We start from the raw sequence: 22,428 nt of genomic DNA on the forward strand, positions 1-22,428 counted from the left end.
AAGTGCTGGGGTCCAGGGAGGGCACGACAATGAGGAAATCACGTGGTTATGTTTTTCTGACTAATATACGGCCACGGTTAAGTACTGGGGTCTAGGGAGGGCACGACAATGAGGAAATCACGTGGTTATGTTTTTCTGACTGATCAAGAAACACAAGAGGCTGAATATCTGTGTTGGTGTCTAGTGGTTGAGGTACATGGCGTCCGCTGTCCTTTCTCTTCACAAACCAATGTAAAACCAATTGATTTGACGGTGCCGTTGAATAATCAATCTTGATGTAAATGTGAGGCCAACTGATACATGGGGTCAGGGACATCCGTAATGTTTATGCTCACTATTGCAGAGAACAGATATGTATAACGTTATGCAAAGTTTGCTTAATTTGGTGCCCACTATCTCGTAAGTTACCAACAAAGATTAGATGCAGTTGTAGACAGGAATTAATTTTTGTCATTCCAATTGTGTCACCGAATGGATATAACTTACTAAAGCTCATGGTAAATGATGGTTTTTATCGGACTAAAAGATACAGGAGCCTCTATAAATATTTCGTGCTATGCTATAGAATCGACGTGCGGATGCTTGGAGTGCCATAACTTTGCATAATGGGACACTTAAGTGCCATAACTTATGGTACACTTAAATGCCAAAATCGGAGTAAAAGGATCACTTGAGTGACAATCCGCCAAAACGCCAATGTGACATTTTTCCGGCGAACCGAACTCAAAATGACACCGTTTGCACACCGACGTGGCCAAATAAGACAAAAACGGCGTCGTTTTGGGCTGACGTGGTAAAAAATAATAACAAAATTAATTAAATTAAATTAAATTTAAATTTAGATAAAATATAAAAAAAAATTAAAAAAATTTTAAAAAAAAAAAGAGGAAGGTGGCTAAGGGATCAACCCTCGCCCGCCGCCGGAAGGGCCGGTGACGGCGGGGGGAGGTCGGCCGGGGTCGCCGGGCCCTAGCCGGGGCCGGCGACCCCGCCGACCGGCAGCGAGGGCTCGCAAGCCCTCGCCCGCATCCGGCGAGGGTCGACGGCCTTGGCCCGACTAGGGCGAGGGCCGCCGACCCTCACCGAATCTAGATGAGGGTCGCGAGCCCTCGCCATTGGCCACAAATTTGGGGAGGGTCGCGGCCCTTGCCCTAGATCGAGGCGGGGCTCACGAGCCCTCGCCGCTGGTCGGCCGAGGTCGCCGGCCCCTGGCCAAGGCCCGACGATCCTAGCTAACCCTCCCCGCCGTCGCCGGCCCTTCCGGCGGTAGTGGGACGGGCAGCGGCGGCGGCTAAGGGCCGATCCCTCAACCACCTCCCCCATTTTCCCTTTTTTAAAAAAAAAAATTATTATTTTTATATTTTAACTAAATTTAATTTTAAAATTATTATTTTTTAATATTTTAACTAAATTTAATTTAATTATTTTTTTTAATATTTTAACTAAATTTAATTTAATTATTTTTTTTTTTTTTACCACATTATCCCAAAACAACATTGTTTTTGCATTATTTGGCCACGTTAGCGTGCAAAACGGCATCGTTTTGACCGGACTTTGGTCGGAGTGGCACTCAAGTGATCCGTTTGTCTTCGAATATGGCACCTAAGTGTACATTTCGTAAGTTATGGCACTTTAAATGTCCATTTGAGCAAAGTTATAGCACTTGAAGCGTTCTTTTGTCCTATAGAATCCAAGGATAACTTCCGGATGACATTTTTTTTCGCCAGGGTCCCTATTGAGCAGAAAAATGCTATTCCCAATGCGTACCCTCAAAGGCTGTCAATCGGAGGCTGCAATGTAATCAAGGGCAAATTGTCGTGTTGGCTGATATTTTGGTTGCATGACCGAATGAATGAATGTCAACTAGTCTGCTCCGTAAGACCTGAAAAATTATTCAGCGTTCTAATGAATCCACAAGTTCATGAGCGTTGGGAGTAAAATCCAGCTGCCTTGATGGACATTTTACTACCACATTAGGATCTTCTGACTAGGTTTTGTTTGTGTGTATGACTTTTACTTTAAAATACTGTTATCTCTTCTATCAGAAGATGGGATTATAGACATCAGCATCATCCATAGTCCAAAAGCAAAATTTTTAAATTTTAGCTGTCATGATTGTTGATTTGCATTTATGCGGGCTGCATCTGCTGAGCACTGATTGCAGACTGACATGTTACCCAATAACCCTTGAATTAAGTCGCTCAGCAAATGGAAATTGAATGACTTATCAATTCTGCAGTTCAAATGACTGAAAGAGCAAATTTTCCATGATCTCTTTTTGTAATGGGTACATTTAGTATAAGGTTGCTGCAGAAATACATCGAAGGACTGTACATGGGATCAGCATCACATATTACAAAAATTGTTTCTGGCTTGTTTATCTCCTCTCACGAATGACTCAACCGTGAAGTGAGGGCAATGAATGCGTCTTCTGTGCAAGGAATTGTGAGACCACCCATGGGCTGATCGAAGCCAAATTCTTCCTCGGCCTTGCTGAGCAAGTCCTGAAACAAAGGCTGATTCAAGAATGATACCGGCACTAAGTATCTCGTCTTCTGTCTCTCTCTGACATAGACTACAAGGTAGCCTTTTGGGACTGTGACCGCTTCTCTGCCAATGAGAAGAGATCGGCAGAGAATCTGCTTTGAATGCATAATACTTGACAAGTGAATGGCCATATCTTCCCCAGAGAAAATGAAGGAGACGGCAAATTCTTTGATGGAAAAATATATGTTTTGCTAGCTGAGAGATCTTGAGGGCTTGCTATGACTGAAGAAGGAAATGCATCTATATATAATATATAGGAATGTTAGAATGAGCAGTGCATGAGGCATTTGTTCACCGGTTTGAGCAAGAAACATATTCACCCGAAGGTTCACACGGTCCTGTCTTCTGACTACTCATCAGGAAATTTGGTATTGATTGGGACTTTCTTTTTTGCTTAAGAGTGCCCTCTATGTCCTAACACATCTGGCATAAGAAACCTGTGGAAGGGACCACCAGATAGACAAGAAGGGTGGATACAAAAGAAGAGAAGAACATAGTGAATCATCTCTGAAACAGAGGGAGGAATTCTTAAAAGTTTTCAGAATTTGCTCCACTCAGAACTCTGATTGCTTATTTGTTGAAGAAGTGCCAAATTTACTTTGACATAAACCCAGAGGTCGTGCTCATCAGTTGGTCATATCTTAGATTGAACATTTGTAAACCAACTTTAACTAATCCTTAAAACTCAAGGACCCATAAAGAAGTTTGGTATTTCATTACCCTATCATTTCTTTCCATTTTATTCGTACTCTATTTGTATCAATGTTTTGGCATTTGACTGTAACTTAGAGGTTGTCCTTTTCTAGATGCAGAAGCAGATCCACATTGACCTAGAATGAATCTGGCTGAAGGGTCAGTTGAAGATTAAACGGTGCAGGTTACTTGAAGTATCACATGATTGAGATATCCTTGGTTGGACCAGAATTAGGCACAACAGAAATTCTCCCCAACTGCGTGGAGACATTAATTACGCTTGATAATATAACGGAATAGCCAGGAAAAAAGCACGATTTGGGCAAGTGTCATCCTTGACTCATATGGCGAAGAAAGTGCCTAACCTCCTAAATTAATCTTCCAATCTAGATCAGTACCTCTAGATCATTCTCCCTCTTCAGTTAAACAGAGGAATTTGTGTCAGGCAACTTTTCTCAGGAGAAAAAAAAGAAAAAGGCCATAGTGATGACATCTCGGCTTACACTGACGGACCTGCCTTTTTACGTAAGAAAAAGAAAATTATTTTTCCTGCTTTTTTGTTAACTGCATAAGTTAGGATGCCATGGAACGTGGACAAAAGATTCATCACTAGTTGCTGTCCATAAGCATCACTAAAATCCAGAAGCCAACAGATTGACAGATTTTATGATATGCAAAGAGCGTGAATTACATCATTTTTTGCAGTAGGAAAATCTCACGCAGAGTACGTGCCATTTTTCTCCTGCCTCCTGCAAGATAAGTCCACCAATAGTGTAACAAAAGCAGACCCCCACTGTGAGCCATTTGTTCTGCTGCTATAAGATAGGAGTTTAATGTCTACATTGTATCTTCGTTATTCATCACATAATACACATGCTATCTTCTTCATTAATCAAAAAAAGGATGAAGCAATTCAGATCTAAAAGATGCTGTAAAATATGGTGGAACATAATTAAAGAAACTGATGCTGCTCGTCTTAAATAATCATCAACATTATACTGTACATTTCCACATTTTCTTTTCCCTGAATTGAAGGATAGGCAAAAATTTTACACCAAACGAATCACTTCTATTGACAAAACGGAACCTAATGTTCCATGATCTGTCTTGTTGGTATGCCTCACAATCTGCTCATGTGAGATGTCAGATCGAGGAAAACTTCTTCTTCACAAGGAATCGTAAGCCCGCCCATCTGATGATTGAATCCAAACTCTTCTTCAGCTCGACTTAGCAAGTCTTGAAACGAAGGCTGGGTTAAATGAAAGATCGGAACTACATCTCCACTTCTGGGTTTTGCCCACATAAACTGCAAAATAGCACTTGGGCGCACCCATGGCCATTGGAATTGCCTGCTTTTCAGTGAAGAGAGATCCTTGAAGAATCTGCTTAGCTAGAGTGACAATGGGCAAAGGGATTCCCATGACTATATTTCTTTGTGAACTTTTAGAGAAGAGAAAACAAGACTGGCCCTTAACTGCATTGCTCTCTCTCTCTCTGATAAGAGAATGTGAATTGTTCAGTTCTATGTTGCCTGTGAAATTCATCGATAACTTCCACTTATATAGATGAGCAGGAGGTGGAATTTCATTTGCCATGTCAACTATGTGGAGGAAGAGTCATCTAACATGCATGGCCCAGGGAAGAAACATAAGCACTTGAGAGGTCACATGGTATTGTTTTCCAGCTATTGAACTAATGATGTCCATTTCAAGAATGAAACTGAAGACATAATGCCCTCCTTCAGAACATTTAATAGACGTCCTGATAATCTCCTGGAGAGAGTGGTGGTACAAGATCCTCTTGTTAAAATTTGGCAGAACAACAGTGTACCACTTGTACCAACTAACATGTTCGAGACATTAGCCAATGTTGCCACATGAGTAGTAGGGTCACCTGAAAATGACATGGCTTAGCAGTGGTTTAATATCATGGTGTAGTTCTTTTATCAAGAAAAAAAGGTTCGTTGATGTGGCATATCACACCCTGGATAATACAGGTCTTGTATTGACTGTATAGCAATTGTTGGATCTAATCTAAATACTGTCCATTGGCCGCAATTTGTGTCCTAGTTGCACACTTTGCTGTAGTTCCCCCCCGAATCAATTGATGGTCCATATGCGAACATGTACTGGATCAGACAAAAAATTTAAATGTTTGGGAAATAAAAAACCAGAAATTACAGAGATTCAGGCCTAAAAAGGCAAAAGTTGAGAGGGTAGGAAAAACATTTGCCTCCAAGTTGGTCATGTGGCAGCCTTGTAGTCTGCTGATTCTATGGAGAAATTTACAAGATCCAGCCAGCTAGTTCCCAGCATATATGTAGTTAAGAATGGCAAAAATGGAAGTGACATCTAAATCCAGATGCAGCACCCCTGTAAATTTCATTTGGAAACAATTTCGATGGAGATGCAGAGTTCATTTTGCAATCTGTTGTTTAACTCTTCAGTTTATTGACTTGATCTACAACAGATCTAATTGACCTTTCAATCTCCATTCCTTGTCATACAACAATTCTTTTTTAGGCCGTGGTGAGAAATACAATGATTACCACAACTATGAACAGTAGCACATAAAAGCAAGCCTTGTAGACTATTTTTCTTGGAACCATTGTCAGTTCACATGGGATGACAAGTAAACAACAGTGCTTTTAGCACAAACTGATCACATGAAAGACCAATCTGTAATGAGGTAGCCAGAGACTGAACTTCTTTGCTTTCGGCACAAAGTGATTACCAAAAGGACAAACTGATCACTAGAAACACCAGATATCCACATATTCATGAAAATCAATGTCATCGATTCAAATTGCATCTTCAATTGTACATCTGTCTATCTCCTTAAACCAGTAGTCCCTAAACAATAGGGGAAAATATCAACACCAGTCGTAAAATTTGTTTACAAAATCGTGTCAAGTGTATCAACTAATCTATCTAGGAGTTCTTCAGTCAGGGTTGATCATCCATCTATGAGGCTGAGGAAAACTTCTTCATTGCATGGAATCGTGAGGCCTCCCATTAGATGGTCGAAGCCAAACTCCTCCTCAGCTTGATTCAGCAGGTCCTGGAATGAGGGCCGAGATAAGTATGACAGAGGAATGATGAATCTCTTCTTTTGGTTTTCTCCCACATAAACTGGGAAGTGCCCCTTTGGAACGTCTAAGGGAGCAGAACCTACTTCTCTGCTACCAGATAGAGACCGCCGCAACTTTTTTCCTGGCAAACTGATCCCCATGATCAAAAGTCTGCAAACTTTTTTTCAAGAGGAAAGACTTGCGGAAGAAATGTGAAGTCTGATTTGGGTGCAGAAGAACCGATTTCTTGGTAATGTATATATAGGGTGAGTGGATGGCAAGTGAGCCTATCTGCTAAGCTGAATGAGTGACAGGAGGTTGCAGCATAAAGGGCCAAGGGAGAGACATGGGCTGTTGGGAGTTCACATGATAGTGTCTGCCAAACCTCATGAAACTCTAGAGCTCATTATTCCAGCAAACATCATGCCCCACGTCTCCTGAAGACTGGATTCCTCGCAGGTCCTACTGAAATCCGAAGAGATTTTGGTTCATGTGAACAGCCTCTCTTGGTTAGTTGGAGAGGACTATGAACAAACCATTTGTATCAGGATTCAGGACCATAACAACCTTTAGAAATTTTTTTTTTTCCAAACGCCTGTTTTTTTAGCCCAAAGGGCTCCCGCATTCAACATTTGTCAGGATTCAGGACCAATAACAACCCTGGCCCATTTTGTGGGGGCATTTTGAACATTTTTGTGGCCAAGAGGCCTAGCCAGTGGGCTGCTTGTCAGCGGATATTGGCCTCTAAAAGAAAGATAAAAATGATGGGCTCGGGCGCTGCACGACGCCTCACACGTTGGATCTAGACTCCAAAACGATTACTCTATAAATTGGCCTTTGAGCATGAGTGATTCCATTATGACTCAATTACAAGCCTTCCCCCACTGCATATGAATCTAGATAATCCTATTTAGGCTTTCAAACATCCTTTTTCTTTTCCCCTCAATTACAAGAAACATGGTGTTTTAGAAATATCGTGGGCTTCGGATGCATCAGAATCATAAAACTAGCCGGTAATCAGAAAGGCTAAAACCCTAAAGTAGATTGTTATTCCTTCCCTTTCTACCGGGGCTTCATAAGTGTTGCCCCATTCCGCAATCAGATGTGTGGATGTAAGCTATACACCGCGAGCGGCCGAAGGGCGTACGGCTTTACCTTGCCATTTGACCTATCTTCCCTAGTAGGCCGACCATTAATTACGTAAGCCGCCTGATGGAGAACGCTGTCCATCCTGGCTAAGTCAAATTCCCAAGAATCTGAGTCAACGCGTCCTTTTTCGAAGCATAAAAATTACATAGTGGGGATGTTAGAACTAAAGAATGGAGTTGGCCGAGTGGAAGGTCAAATCAATATAGATTTGATTTGCAATTCTCCTATTTCTTAAACTCTTTCAATTTTTGTATAATGAAATATTGTGATTCTATATATGTATGCACGGTTTTACAGAATCAGTGTGCTTTCTATAGATTGTCCATCAGTTATGCACAAAATAAAGTTTCGAATGTCCTAAAACAATCAATCCATCCTTCTCTTGATTGTTGTGCCTGGCTCATCTCAGTTATCATGTAATATACATGCCATCTTCTTAAAAGATGAAAAAAGGGTCAGCAAAAATATGCCAAACGAAGCAGAGGCGAGATTAAAAACTGTTGCTGATGATAGCTAAATGATCACTGGCATTATCGTCTAAAGCTCTACATTTTCCCCCTAACTGAAGGGAAGGCAAGCAATTACACCAAAAGAGCGATTTCTGCTGTACAAAGCTGAACTTAGTATCTTCCTAGTCTGCCTTGTTGTTCATCTCATGATTTGTTCAGGTGAGATGTTAGATTAAGGAAAACTTCTTCTTCGCAAGGAATCGTAAGACCGCCCATTGGATGATTGAACCCGAACTCTTCTTCAGCTTGGCTCAGCAAGTCTTGAAATGAAGGCTGAGATAAATAAGATATGGGAACTACATATCTCCGCTTCTGGCTGTCTCCCACGTAAACTGCGAAATAGCCCTTTGGCACATCCATGGCCACTGGAGCTGCCTTCTTTTGAATGAATAGAGATCCTCGAATAATCTGCTTAGCATGAGTGACAACGGGCAAACGGATTCCCATGTCTATATTTCTGTGCGACCTTTGGAGAAGGAAGACAGGACTGCAACCTTAACTGGATTGATAAGAGATTGAGATAATGTTGAGTTCTATGTTGCTTGTGAGACCTATTGACAACCTCTACTTATATATAGATGAGCAGCAGATAAGAGTGTCGTATTCTATGTTCACTGAGGGAAGGAAGAGGTATCCATCATCTAACATGCATGGCCCATGCAAGAGAAGTGGGCAAAATAAGAGGTCACATGGTATTGTTTGCCAGCTTATAATATCCATTTGAGGACTCAAATTGAAGACATAATGCCCCACTTCGCAACATTTAATTGAGGCCCTGATAAATTCCTGGAGAGATCGGGTAGTAGCATGAGAGCCTCTTGCTCATTTTGGCTGCACAATGGCGAAGACGCTTAACCACAGACATGCTTGAGACACATGCCAATGTTGTCACATGATAAGTGGGGTCACTTGAATCATGATCGGCAAATTCCACGTTTTCTTTACATCAGTAGGTAGTTGTTAAGTCAAACTAGGGTTCTGCAATCGGTAATACATAGGAAAATGTATACTGAATTAGATGAAAAAGATCAAAATCATGGGGAAAGAAGTGCAAATTGTAGAGATTCAGGCCAGTTTTGAATCACAGAAATGTAATCTACTTACTTGTGGAATTTTGCAAGATCCAGCCAGCTGATTCCTTAGCTTATATGGACTTGAGAGCAACAGAACTTTCAAGTTTCGATTAAATCAATATGTTACTGTTAGTAAAGTTGCAGTTATAGTTAGAAGCTGCATAGTGTATATTATATTCAAACCGCCTGCAAAGTTTCATGAGGAAACATTTTTTTTTTTTTTTGTAGAGCTGTAGATTTTGTAAAGTACTCTTTAGCTCCAGTTTATTTACTTGGTTTTCCATAGATCTGATAGATCTTTTGATATCCATTTTCTGTTTTGCATCAGTTCTTATCTACGTCACGTGTGAATAAATTGATTATGACAACTATGGACAGCAACATAAGAGCAAGTCCTAGAGACTTTTTCCTTCAAAACATCATCAGTTCACATGAAACAGGAGGAGAAACAAGGAGGCTTCTTGGTTTCCAGTACAAAGTGGTCATGTAAAAGATGAATCTTTAAGTGACGATAATTACATATGAGTAGATCAAATTTCTCTTCTTCTAGCAAAATGCTCTTGCCAAAGAAAATAAATCAGTTTTTTACATATTGAGATGAATGGATTTCATTCATAAATCTTGCACAATACATCAGTATATCTCCTCAAGCTGGTACTCCTACTTCTATCCTCAGTAAAACAAGTGGGAGAAAAAATCTACACCACTCATCCACTTCTTCAAAATTGTATCAAGTGTTTGAACTGATCTTCCAGGAGTTATCTTTGATGATTGATTATACATCCATCAGATTGAGGAAAACTTCTTCCTCGCATGTTATTGTGTAGACTCCCATTGGATTATCAAAGCCAAACTCTTCCTCAGCCTGATTCAGGAGGTCCTGAAATGGGGGCTGAGATAAGTATAACAGAGGAATGACAAATCTCTGCTTTTGTTCTCTCCTACATAAACTACAGAGTGTCCCGTTGGAACATCTGAGGCTTCTGAATTTTCTTCTTTTTGAGCAGATAAAGATTGCTGCAGAATCTTCTTGGGAGGCATAATTCCGGGAAAACGAATCCGCATGACTATAAATCTTTTCATTGGGAGGAAAGACTCAAAGAGAAGGCTACAGCACTCAATGGACGGAACTAGATTATAAACGTGATTTCTGATTTGGTTGCAGAAGAAAAGGGCTTGCTAATGGCATACATAGGTGAGAGGATGGCAAGTGACTTTATCTGCTAAGTTAAACAAGTGGATACGGTATAGGGCCAATGAGGCCTGGAGTCTTGAGACTTCACATGTTGTCAATATCTGCATCTGCAAAAACCAATGAAAAAAATTCAAGCTCATTATTGGAGAAACATTATGCCTGGTATTTCCTAAGAGGATCCTCAAAGATCCTATTGAAATTCTGAATAGATTAGTTGATGTAAAAAGCCTCTTGTTAGTTAAAGAAAACTGATGCAATCAATTTGTATCATTAATATGTTGGAGAAATCCGCCGATTTTGCCACATGGCATGGGGTAGAGTCTATCATGACTATCAATAATTTTCTGCTAAATTAGTCATATTTAGGCATACTACAACGATCAAGAAAACCACCATTTGTGTAATCATTAGACAATCAGTGTAAAGGTCACATGATCATACTCAGTGGACTCACCCACTGTGCTGCTACTGCATTTGTATGTTCGGGCAAAATTGGCTGTATGAGTTTCCAAGTCATACCTAATAAGAACCAGCTGGTTGCCTATAGCTGTATTGTCTATATTCCAAATTGATTTGCTTAAGAACATATGGATCTATGAACTACTTTTTGGTTATCTTGGTTACAAATATGAAAAAAAGATACATGCTCATTGCAGTGACAAGAAACATAATATGTTAGCACCAAACTATGCAATTATACTTATTAGCAATGGAAAAATCAGATAAAGTGGTTGCAGCAAGTATGCTGCAGAAATGAGTGAGAAACATGTTTGCAACTGGCAGTTAGAGATGCTGAAATAAGACTAATACCAATTGGCATGTGCTGGAGTCTGCAATTGGAGGCATACAGCAATATTCAAAATCACTTCCTGTGGGTAGGTCAATTTCTTGATGCATCATTTCATGTATTTGCAAGTGACCAACAAAACCACGAAGCTCATGTGAAGTGTTCCCCACCACTGGTTATTTTGTGCTGATGGATATTTGAACAACCAACAGCAAGCATCTAAGAGAAAAGATGATAGTTTGTCAAATATTAATCATCTAAGCTCCTCTTATGGTGTAGCATACTTTTAGAAGATTACAAAAAGACCATGTGCAAGGTATACTGTAATAGCAGAGCTGACATTTTGATATTCATCTAATGGGAATAGAAAAACAGATTTAATGCAGCTATATCCATATTGAAACCAAGTTGTTTCGAAAAATTTACTTATTTTGTTTCCAACTCTGTTGAGCTCAATTTTTATATCGATGTGATGTAGCATCAGTTTCCTTTTCAGACGGCATTTGTACATCTTTATGATGGATCCGCTGCATATATTCATAAAGCCTCAAGGTGAATTGACAAGGAACATGACCACTGTAGAAATCAAATAAATGACCAAATAAAGAAGATTGCGAACATAATATTCACTTGAAAAATCAAAACTTCACATCTATTTGAGAAAATTTCAATCTACACATTTCTCAGGTCGTAATCATCCATGTCAGTGATGTTAGAGAGGCAATCATGTCCTTCAAGAAACGATTCTACACTAAATAATCGGCCTACAAGCTGCAAATGAGATCAACAAAGACTTCTTCTCTGCAAGGGATTGTGAGGCCACCCTTCAGCCTGACCTAGCAACTCTTGGAATGCAGGGCGATTCAGGTAAGAAACCGCAACCACAAATCTCTTCTGCTTTTCTCCAACATAAACAGCCAGGTGCCCTTTAGGAACATCTGCATTTTCTGTTGACGAAAGAATACGGCGAAGCATGTGCTTAGCAGAAGCCATCTTGGGGAAGCGAATGGCCATCAGTCTTGGAAATATATTCAAGAAAAGTTGTGTTCCTTGTTCTTGCAAGGGATGAGACTGAGAGAGTATAAAGATGGGAGCTTTGAGAACAAGGTTTGAAAGACTGTGTTGGTGGTATACTGGGTGGTGTGCGCATGTATATATAGATAAGTAGATGAGAAGAACATTGTTTAGCTAATTGAATGAATGATGAGGAGGAGGTATCAAGATGCGGGGCCAAGCTAGAGGGACAAGGACTCATGATAGATCACATGGTGGTGTCTATCTGCCAAACCATCGTCGAGATAATGAGAGTAAGCACTGGAAGAAAACATAGGGCCCCCACCTCTTCCGAGAGAGGTTTCTAAAGAGGTCCTACTAGAACTGTGAGGACATCAGGCAATATGAAAGTCTCAGCTGGCTCAAGAAACTCTCGTGAATATAAGTTTGAATTCATTGACTTGATGGAGAAATCAACCCATTTTTCCACATGTGGGGGTATCATTGAAAATTAAAGACGAATTATTCGAAATATATATAGTAGAAGAATAGAAGAATAGAATGGAATTGAGAAATGGAATGGAAATTCTTATGTTTAGTTGTAAGAAAAAGTGTTGTGGGCTGAATAAATTTACCTTTATGGTACTTTATTAACAATAATCTATTGACTATAATTTAGAATAATTATTTATTATTTATAGTTTTTTTCTTAATATAGTTAAGAGTTGTTACGTATTCAAAACTTGTTGTAGCTTTTATTCTTTTCTTTTTTTTCGAGAACTATATTGACCAATTATTATAATTTATTAACTCCTAACTTATTACAAACATCAATATTTTTTCAATATTGATATCTATACTTCTTAAGTATTTAATTTATAAGTTTTTAAGAAATGAGGAATGGAGTCATGATTCCTCCGGTCATATTAGCACCAAACATAAGAATGATGGAATGTGCCCGGTTTCTTCAAACCAAACAGAACGTAAGTACAAATGGAGATGGTGTCGGTCTTTGCACATTTCAATCTCCATCAGAGTGCTTTCAGACCTATTCAGAAATCTGATGTACGACCGGAAAGAGGTAGCTAAAACTAGTGTTACAGGACACTGGACTATACTGACAGGCTGTTGGTAACGGGTCGTGGAAAAGAAAGAGAAAATGCCGTGGCGAGTAGGAAGAGTGTTGTAGAAATCGGTCGCTGTCAGAGTCCATACGCCTACAGCTCAATGCCTTGTTCCAGCACATACGGCAGTGGTTAGATTATGCTCACAGGACCCATGTCGGCCGTCTCTCCGACCTTACCTTCCGTAGTCCTGGACAAACCAGTACTCACACGAGCTGATGAACCCTACATAGTACAGGCCAAAGTCACACCTCCAGATACCTGAATGTTGTCGGACTTTTAAGGTGAAAACTATTCATGTATCCAGGTGTCTTGTTCAGTATAGATCTGGAAATGGGCCATCAAACGCATGCTCAGCTTAGGCAGTGATGTTTCTGTTGACAGAATAACTTCGTCCCTTCTCATTAGGAAGAGAAACAGCACTTGGAGCATCCGAGTGACACCAGCCTTCAGACATTGGAACGTTGAAATTACAGATAAAACAGACTTCAGCGAGGTCTAATCCAGACATGAGTCGGCCTCGTGAAACCCAGAAACCAATCATGGGTACGCTAGTCTCAGCGTCAAGGGCTTAAGCCGTCGCACGAGGAACTCCTGGGGCTTGTTCCGGGCTTCCAAATCTGTCCAAAGATTGCCTCACAGCCCATCGGCCCACTAGACGTGTCATTACAAGATCCATTAGAATATATCCCCCCGGCCGGCAGGCGGGAACGAGAAGTTTGGGATGTGTTTGGTGTTTCTTCCATCAATCACCCGAATCTTCGCCGTATATGAACAGAATATGGTTTCGAGGGTCATCTATTCTGGAAATATCTTCCTCTTGAGTGGATATGTGGATTGTCGCAGTGCCTAACCAACCTTAGATTTGCTAGCATATTACTTCTCCATAAAATATCTCCTTGCTTTTTCCTCTCCCCCTTCTCTAATTCTCCTATCACATGCCTTCTCTTATTTCCATTTCGAGTATTTAGAAAAATGAAAGCGTATTTCTAGAAACCTTGATAAAAACGAATGGTTTTAATGCAAGTGCGTCACAAAGAAAGACCAGAGTTTCTTTGTTGCCTTCAAATCATAATTACCAGAAAAGAACATTAAAGAAATTATTGAATGTGCCGTGAAACAATGTACGATTATCTCTGGCAGAAGGGAATTGCTTGAATCAAAAATTTCCTTTTCGAAGATCATATTTCCAAATGACACAGGATAGTTCTTGGGTGACTCTAATCCACAAAACCCTAGGATTCTCTTATCTCACTCTCATCTTCAAGCAGTCTTCTTCTTTAACCTCTATTGGAGGGAAGGGTTTGAGCTAGTTTTCTCCCTCCCCTCCCTTTTTTCCCTTTTACTTTGACTGTTTTGTTCTCTATTTTCTTCATTTTGCTTTTCTCTTGTTTTGGGAGCTTTTCTCTTCCAATCTAATCTATAGATTTAGAAGCTTCTCCCTCCCATTTTGGAGAGAAATCTATCCCGATTTAGTATAGTTTTGAGATTTTTGTGTGTCTGATTTCAAGATTTCACTTTTCTCGGGTTTTTATTGGTGTATAAATCTAGTTTTGAAAGGGATTGAAAGAGTTTCATGAATGTTTTGCTCTCACAAGCCTCAGATCTATTCTTGTTCAACGTTTTTACTCTAAATAATGAATGTGAGTGTTAGGGACACCAAACTTAGGCGTGCGCCACTAAAAAGAAAAACTTTAGCAATAGATGGAGATGGAGACCTCGATATGTGCTAGCTACTAAAGATAGATTTGGAGATCAGTCGCCGATTTTAGTTTGAAGAAGTTGCAGATCCATTGTAAGCATGTGAATCCTAACCATGTTCTAATAACTATCTTGTCTTCTGGAACTTATTTTATTTTGAAGTTGTTTGGAATTTTTCTAGATTTGCAGTTGGATTGCATTGTTTCTCTTTTGTATTTCTAGAGGAATTAATGAAATGTTATCTTCACTAAAAAGAAAAAATGACGAGAAGGCTGAATAACGGGAAAATTACCAAAAAAGTCCTAAACATATTGCAATTGTGTCAATTCAGTTCTAAACTTATTTTTTTGACCAATTAAGCCCTAAACCTTTTACAATTGTTCCCGATCGTCTATCCAGCCAAAATTGGCCAGTGGCGGTCCGACGTGGCAGCTGGCCGGCACGGCGAGTATTTTTTAATAACATATTTTTTTTAATTAATTTTTTATTTTTTTTCCTTTTTCCTCTTTTTTTCCCCTCCTCTCTCCTCCTTTCTTTGGCTCGCGACCGGCCAAGCCGGCGCCTGCCTGGACTAAGAGCGATCCGGCGGGCGAGCCCCCGCCGAACTAAGGCAATCCGGCGAGGCGAGCCCCTACTAGATTCGGCGAGGGCTTGCCTCACGGTCACCCGCAAGGAGGCCTCGCCAGACGCGACGACGAGCCCCCTCGCCGAATTTGGTGAGGGCTCACCTCGCCCGACGGGGACTCACTGCTCACTCCGCCAAGCTGGGTGACGGCGTCAACCAAGCGTTTGTGGAGATCGATTGTCCAGCAAAGCCGCGGCTTGGGATTAGAGGTCAGCACGAGGCACGGGTCCTCCCCATGCCCGGGACCCCCACCGCCACCTCTGCCAAAGTCGTCGGGGCCGATGAGCCCATTGTGGGGCTAGATCAGCCTCGGGAACATCAACCCCCCAAAACCCTAAGCAAAAAAGCCAACCCACCCACCGCCACCGGACCGAACCGCCCCGCCGGCAAAACTGCCACCGGAAAGAGCTCTAACCACCGGCAAGGGGGGCTCGCCAAAACCTTGCCGGATCTGGCGAGGCGATCCGACGAGGGGGGCTTGCCGTCACGTCGGGCAAGGCCTCCTGGCTAGATCACCTCAGTCTTGCGGGGGCTCGCCCTACTGGATCGCCTCAGTCTGCTGACCGGCCAACCTAGCCGGTCGCCGGAGCCAAAGGGAGGAGGAGGGAGAAGGGAGGAAGAGGGAAGAGGGGAAAAAAAAAAAGGAAAAAGGAAAAAAAATAAAAATTAATTTTTTTAAAAAAAAATATTATTAAAAATGCTCGCCGGCGCCTACCGACTGCCACGTCAGCGCCGACCGGCCAATTTTGGCCGAATGGACTGATCGGGAACAATTGTAAAAGGTTTAGGACTTAATTGGTAAAAAAAAAAAGTTTAGGACTGAATTGGCACAATTGCAATAGGTTTAGGATCTTTTTGGTAATTTTCCCGCTGAATAAGTCCTCTAAAACTAAATCCTCCTCGATTTATATTAAGCTTGACCCACATGGCATTGTTTTTTAGCTTTTATTATTCCTATATAATAAAGTTCCATCATTTTCGTTATGATGGTTTCGCTTCGTGGATAAACTTCAAGGTCGATGGACAAGTTAGCAACTTAGCATGGTCAAGGTAGGCCAATCCTTGCCTCTTTGACTCCCTTATCCGATTATCTCCTACCTACAATCATATTAGCCAAACTTATTCTTTAATCCAGCTTTCAGCTTCACGACTTTAGTCATGGAAGATTTATAAGGTTATCTACCTTGCGTGTTGAAGAGAGTGTCACGAACAATTATAGGCGTACATATAGACTTATTATGGACCCAATATGTCTGCCTGTTTATATAACAAATCGTGTCTATGCATTTGTCGGGCAACTACGACTTCTGTTCACATCTCATGCGGAAATCGAAATCAGATGATTCCGGAGACGACTCGGCCACGAATGGAGAGCTAGCTGAGGGAAAGGGTCGGGTCTAGGCTGTTTGGCACTAACAGAAAAGGCAAATGACTAAAATGAGGGTAAGTTCAAGGCTTCTGCGATCTTTGATAATATCCCACATGACTTTCTTAGCATACACTTCGATTGTTATCAAAAGAAGTGGATGTAGTGCCGAGAACATGCGGCCCCAAAAAGATATAAATGAAAAATAAGAAAACACAAGGGCAACCAACCCACATAAAAGAACTATTTTTTCGCACCTCCTGCTGGTTTCCCCAAGTTGGTAGGGCATGATGTCCCGAAAACCGTAGGGCAAAAGCATGTGGGCTTTACCCTATTCACTCACCTGATGTGTTCCCAAACTGCCTTCTTTTGACCAATATTTTATCCAAGACTTCGACATGCTAAGCTAAGCTCTCCCTCTCTCTCTATATATACGTGCGTGCTTTTTGTTCGTGGACCAAAACCATACAAAGAGCATTCGAGAGCCAAAGTCCTTTCGCTCAAATCTTCAACAGCATTCCGTACTAGCATTTCTTCCAGATATCCTAAGAGAGATGGGCATCCAACTCATGGGAATCGCTCATGCGAAGCAAAAGCTCCAGCGCACTCTGTCGGCCCGAATCCGAGCAATGTCGGCAACTTCCAACGTGCCGAAGGGCCACTTCGCAGTCTACGTCGGAGAGTCGAAGAAACGGTTCGTGATCCCTCTGTGGTATCTCAAGCACCCGCTGTTCCGGAGCTTGTTGGACATGGTCGAAGAGGAGTTCGGGTTCAATTGCCCGACCGGCGGTCTCACCATTCCTTGCAGCGAGGACTACTTCACCAGTCTAACTTCTGCCTTGAGTTGTTGATCGCTGCAAATGGACATGGCCTCACGGCTTTGCCGCTTCAGTCTTCTTCTTTTTTCATGATTTTTTGGAGGATTTGTAGTTTTCTTTCTCTACCAAGGGCAAAAGACTTATCACAAGGAGTCTCTCAAATTTTGCCATATCTTGACGACTCTTTGCTAATCGTTTGTACATTGTATTTCTTGCAAAATTTGTAATTAAATGATTTCTTGCAATGAAATGCATTTATATATGTAGCCGTTCAATTCGTTTGCAATATATGCATTAGATCTATCATTATGTCACTTTTGTGAAGTATGTCTGAACCTAATCTACTTTACTAAAAAAGGGTTAGTCACAAGGTTACCGTCCCAACAAGTAATGTTATGGGGAGTGCTGATTTGAATTAATATCTTCAACTTAGTTTTCCTTGCGCCCAACCTCGGTGGATGAACTCCACACACAAGGTACTCTTCATGCTTTTGACATGTTCCATCGTACTAGAGATCTTACTCGTTAGTTGTCATAGATCGAGGAACATAAGTATACACGTGAATCATGAATTCGCAAGTTGGTGGATACAAGAGAAAACGTACATTTTCGGGAACTCAAGGGCTTTCTTATGCGGTGCTACTACTTGCCAAAGAGACGAGGAATCATAACTTCTTAGCCCAGGATATGCTTGTATGCCCCGTTAAGCGCTCTTGTTAGAAGGGCGGAAAATTCTGGTGGAGCATTATTAGGCGAAGAATTTCTCAGTTTGGACTGTCACAAAGATTTGACGGGCCAAGTGAAAAAATCAAGGCGGATACATATGGCGAACTGCAAGTCTCAATCAACATTTTAATACAGAAATTGTAGAAGCCCAAGGATTTTTTAATAGGTTCAAGATTTATATTTATTTTTTTTAAGGATTTAGGTTAGAAAAAAGGGCAAATGCTACAAAAAAAAAATCTCAAATTATGTCCACCATAACACAAATATCTTAAATATTTTTTATATCAGAAAACAACCATAAACTTGTCTACTGTGACATACATACATACATATTCTCAATATTTTTTGTGTCACGAAAATTCTATATCATATATCACATCCATGATATAAATATATATGTCACACCAATATAAGTATAGGTTCTTTTATGACAAGAAAAGTTTAGTGTATTTGTCACAATTGACAAGTTTAGTGTTTTTAGTAACACAAAAGAATTCAAGACATTTGTATCATAGTGAGTATAGTTTAGGTTTTTTTTTAAGATATTAATCCTTAAAAAAACGGTGTGACATTACTTTCAAAGGTATTTTAATATACCTTTCAATCATTTAAGTACATATTTAGGTTACACTAATAAGTAAGTTATACTGACATGTTTCAATCAGAAGAATCCTAATTTATCTGATCTATAGCAACGTAATTGCTCTACTGCAAATAAAATTATTCATCTATGACAACTGAAACTATGAAAATAAATAAATAAAACATATGATTACAAATATAGCTTAGGTTTTTTAGCAGCCAGCACCATTGCGGCTGTTCCTACTGATATTGGGGAATCCAAGTTGTCAAATTACCCACATCGTCCGACAGCAACAACGTAAAACGCGGGGTATTTTTCTATTTGTTCGGGAACTGCGCTGAGGTTCACATGCATCTGACAATAGAAATAAGAGCACGTACGAAAGATAAAACGCCATGAAGTCCAGTCGGGATGGGTTATCAGGCAGCATGGGCAAGAACGACGAGGACGCCACCTCAGTTGTAGACGGAAGGGACAATAAAGATTAAAAGCGAATAAGAGGGAAAAATAAGAAAGAAGAATCGAAGGCTGAGCTCTTGGGTCTTGAGCAGCTACTACTCATTGGAGCACTGACATGAACAAGAGCTCGCATGTTCCGGTTGCGCTTGCGGCGATACATTATAGGCATCAGCAATATTTACTGTAAGTTCTGATTAATCGAAAAAGCAAAAAGAAAGGTCCATGATCTTCTTCTCAAAAAATTTACCTGTTAAAAGTAAACATTGCCTTGATGTTATTTTGACTGTATATAATACTCGACTAGATCATGATGTTCGATTGGTATATTAATTCAATGTTGCTTAAAACACAAGAACGCTTTGTATAATTATTGATGAGTTAGTGAATATGTGCATCTTATCTCGAGTCTCGCTTTATATAACTTTAGTACCATCATGTTGTGCTTCTTAGAATATTCTTTGACACAAAGTCTATTTCGAAAAATTCTGAAAAAGAGATGGTTTTGTGGAAATCGGTGGGCAATCAGCTCGTCCTTAGTAAGTTTTTTCCTTATTTCTCGGGATATTCACTTCCTTGATGGGGACACTCATCATTGTTTTACGGAAAAACAATTATTGCACGAGATTAATAAAATGCCATGGATGTAGTCTGACTGCCACGAATAAAACTGGTCGCGTGACTTTTTGGACCTTTAGTGTGTGATAACTAGACGAAGCTTTTGTTTATTAGAATTACACGAAGTTTTGTGCTTCCAACAGTAATGACTACTTTGTCTGTTGACCTCGTGAATCTAACGACAAAACCCAATCAGGAAATACCTGCTATTAATGGCGTAGTCTTGTTTTTATTATTAATGAGTAACCCAAGGGTGATTAATAGACAATATTTTTATATCTAATTCATTAATACTCATGACACAAGAGAAACGGCATACTGAAAATGATATTCATTCCTTTAAGTTAGTTCTCCTTAAAAAGAATCTAGCAAGCTTTTGAAATAGCTTCCGCTGTATAATTATTGGAATCAGCGTAATGATTAGTTCTCCTTCTTTCTTGGAGAATCATTAAGAAAATATGTCGCATCTTGTAGTAAATTAAATCACACTATTGACAACTTGTAATGGAATTGCTACCTAGTTCCTAGAGTTAATTATACCTGCTTATGAAGAATGCTCTCTAATTAATTTACAAAATATGCTCCCATACAACCTAGAAGCATTTTAAATTGTTTTTTGGACGTGCATTGTGATGCTGGCAGCTTGGCACGTGAAAAGCAGCTGAAAGGATGTGACTGAGCACAATCAAAGTCGAAAGCTAGGCCCATGGACAACTTTTGTATCGTGATGAAAAGCTGCCCTCATTAAATATACCAATTTCCGATCTATCTGTTTTATTGTGCTTTTAAATTATATCTCAATTTGAATTCGGGTACGAATTTTGATCCAATAGAAACTGCCCCGTATTTTGGATGTCTTCTGACTAGGACTTTATCTCCGGGCAAATTCAATGGAGTCCATAATTTGGTACAATCTAATCTTCCATTAAAAAAAAACAAAAAACAAAACAAAGTTTTCTAGTTTGAGTCCGCAATTCACATAAAACATATAAAAATCGAATTATATTCAACAAGTACACATTAGAACAAACAAGATAAGTGTGTTGGGATTTTCTCTTTATATATTTTCTAGGTGAGTTCTCTATGAAAAATTGTGAAATAACACTTGTGTTTAGGTATTGATACTCGGAGTAAACCACCTAAATCTCATGTGTTCTTTCTTGTTTATCGTTAATTACTCTAATAATTTATCACGTTAGACTAGAATTGCAAAATCTATTAGGTTATGCGTTATTTCTTTACACCAACAGTCCATATAATAATATGACAAAATGAAATGCAAAATTATCCTAAGTTTGGCTTTGGTAATTAGATTTATCATAATTGTTAGATCAAATGAATATAAAACTCATAAGTTGCTATATTTGTGCTCAGTTAGGACAGTCTACTAAATGAAGGTAGGAATAATATCATTACTTCTAAACTAAGTACATTTATACATGGAGAAAGAGAACATCGTTTCAATCACCATAATGGGATTGATTCACAATTATTAAAGATTCAAAGTATATCTCATGTCGTATAGTGCTAGTTTAATATTTTAACAATTTAGAGAAGACAATTGCACACTCAACTTTACTTTTCTATACATTTGGAAAAAAAAAGAGATATCAAGTTTGATTCCTAACATATCTCTTTTCATCTATTTATGAATTTTCCTTTCTCTAATTATGCATGATGAGTTTTAGAAGTTCTTTCACCCACGCACTTAGCAGACTCGGACTTTTAAGGCCTCCATCATCAAATCCGCCTTCGTATAAGGGAGGAAATGTTAATACACTATGCATTGTACTTTGATAGCCTAAATTTTTAGATAAAAAAAAACGGTTTTGCACTACACTTTCTACCTAAACTAATGCCACCTTTTTTTGACAATTGGGTTTTGGTTGTTTCCAACGTGTGACCGAGTAATCAATCACATCATACAATGTATGATATCTCTAGGTCCACCTATATCCCATTGAAAGCAATGGCAACTTTTCCTAATGGGAAAGAAAAAAAAAGAAGTCAAGTCGAGAGAAACGCTTCTCACGACATCCTACAATGGATCTTCCCATCAAAATGCACAACTTGCTAGAGCCAGCACCTTCTCAGTCACGTTCACCTTTGATCAATGCATATATTTGCGTTGATGCATGTAGGGACTAGGCACTAGGCAGTAGCTAGAGATGGGGGCGCATATCACGAGATATCCGAGACCCTGCGTCATAGGTGTCGCACAAAACCTGGAACGGAGACCACCCTCCCTCGAACGCACTTGGGTAACATGCACGCCAAAGCGCAATCTACCGTCGACATTCGGAAACTCCCGCCTGTCTGTCGTATCCAAAACCGGATATTGTCATTTCGTTACCGGTGTACGGCCCTCGGTTTTGCATTACCACCCTCCTCCCCC

General features: G+C 40.0%; 3 protein-coding genes and 1 long non-coding RNA gene across 4 annotated transcripts; 1 reads left to right on the forward strand and 3 right to left on the reverse strand.

Moving 5' to 3' along the window:
- Positions 1 to 2,387: 2,387 nt before the first annotated feature.
- LOC104420560 (auxin-responsive protein SAUR24) lies at positions 2,388 to 2,678 on the reverse strand. The gene has a single exon (XM_010032379.2). The coding sequence runs from the start codon at positions 2,676 to 2,678 to the stop codon at positions 2,388 to 2,390; it is 291 nt and encodes a 96-aa protein (XP_010030681.2).
- A 5,434-nt stretch (positions 2,679 to 8,112) lies between these two features.
- On the reverse strand, positions 8,113 to 8,461 carry LOC104418899 (auxin-responsive protein SAUR21). The gene has a single exon (XM_018862430.2). It carries the CDS (start codon positions 8,413 to 8,415, stop codon positions 8,113 to 8,115), a length of 303 nt encoding a protein of 100 aa, XP_018717975.1. The 5' UTR covers positions 8,416 to 8,461.
- A 1,067-nt stretch (positions 8,462 to 9,528) lies between these two features.
- Positions 9,529 to 11,844, reverse strand: LOC120288110. Its single transcript, XR_005546369.1, has 3 exons — positions 11,450 to 11,844; positions 11,047 to 11,242; positions 9,529 to 10,343 (listed from the first exon to the last, which is right to left on the reverse strand). It is a non-coding gene; the product is annotated as an uncharacterized LOC120288110 (long non-coding RNA).
- Positions 11,845 to 17,308: 5,464 nt separating this feature from the next.
- On the forward strand, positions 17,309 to 17,816 carry LOC104418901 (indole-3-acetic acid-induced protein ARG7). Its single transcript, XM_010030375.3, has one exon. The coding sequence runs from the start codon at positions 17,387 to 17,389 to the stop codon at positions 17,681 to 17,683; it is 297 nt and encodes a 98-aa protein (XP_010028677.1). The 5' UTR covers positions 17,309 to 17,386; the 3' UTR covers positions 17,684 to 17,816.
- Positions 17,817 to 22,428: the final 4,612 nt, after the last annotated feature.

Source organism: Eucalyptus grandis, chromosome 9 (genome assembly GCF_016545825.1).
Source record: "Eucalyptus grandis isolate ANBG69807.140 chromosome 9, ASM1654582v1, whole genome shotgun sequence".
NCBI classification, from domain to species: Eukaryota; Viridiplantae; Streptophyta; class Magnoliopsida; order Myrtales; family Myrtaceae; genus Eucalyptus; species Eucalyptus grandis.

What these genes read in the sequence shown, in the direction of transcription:
- LOC104418901 (XM_010030375.3), top strand. Translation starts at nt 17,387, where the DNA reads ATGGGCATCCAACTCATGGGAATCGCTCATGCGAAGCAAAAGCTCCAG.
- LOC104420560 (XM_010032379.2), bottom strand. Translation starts at nt 2,678, where the DNA reads ATGGCCATTCACTTGTCAAGTATTATGCATTCAAAGCAGATTCTCTGC.
- LOC104418899 (XM_018862430.2), bottom strand. Translation starts at nt 8,415, where the DNA reads ATGGGAATCCGTTTGCCCGTTGTCACTCATGCTAAGCAGATTATTCGA.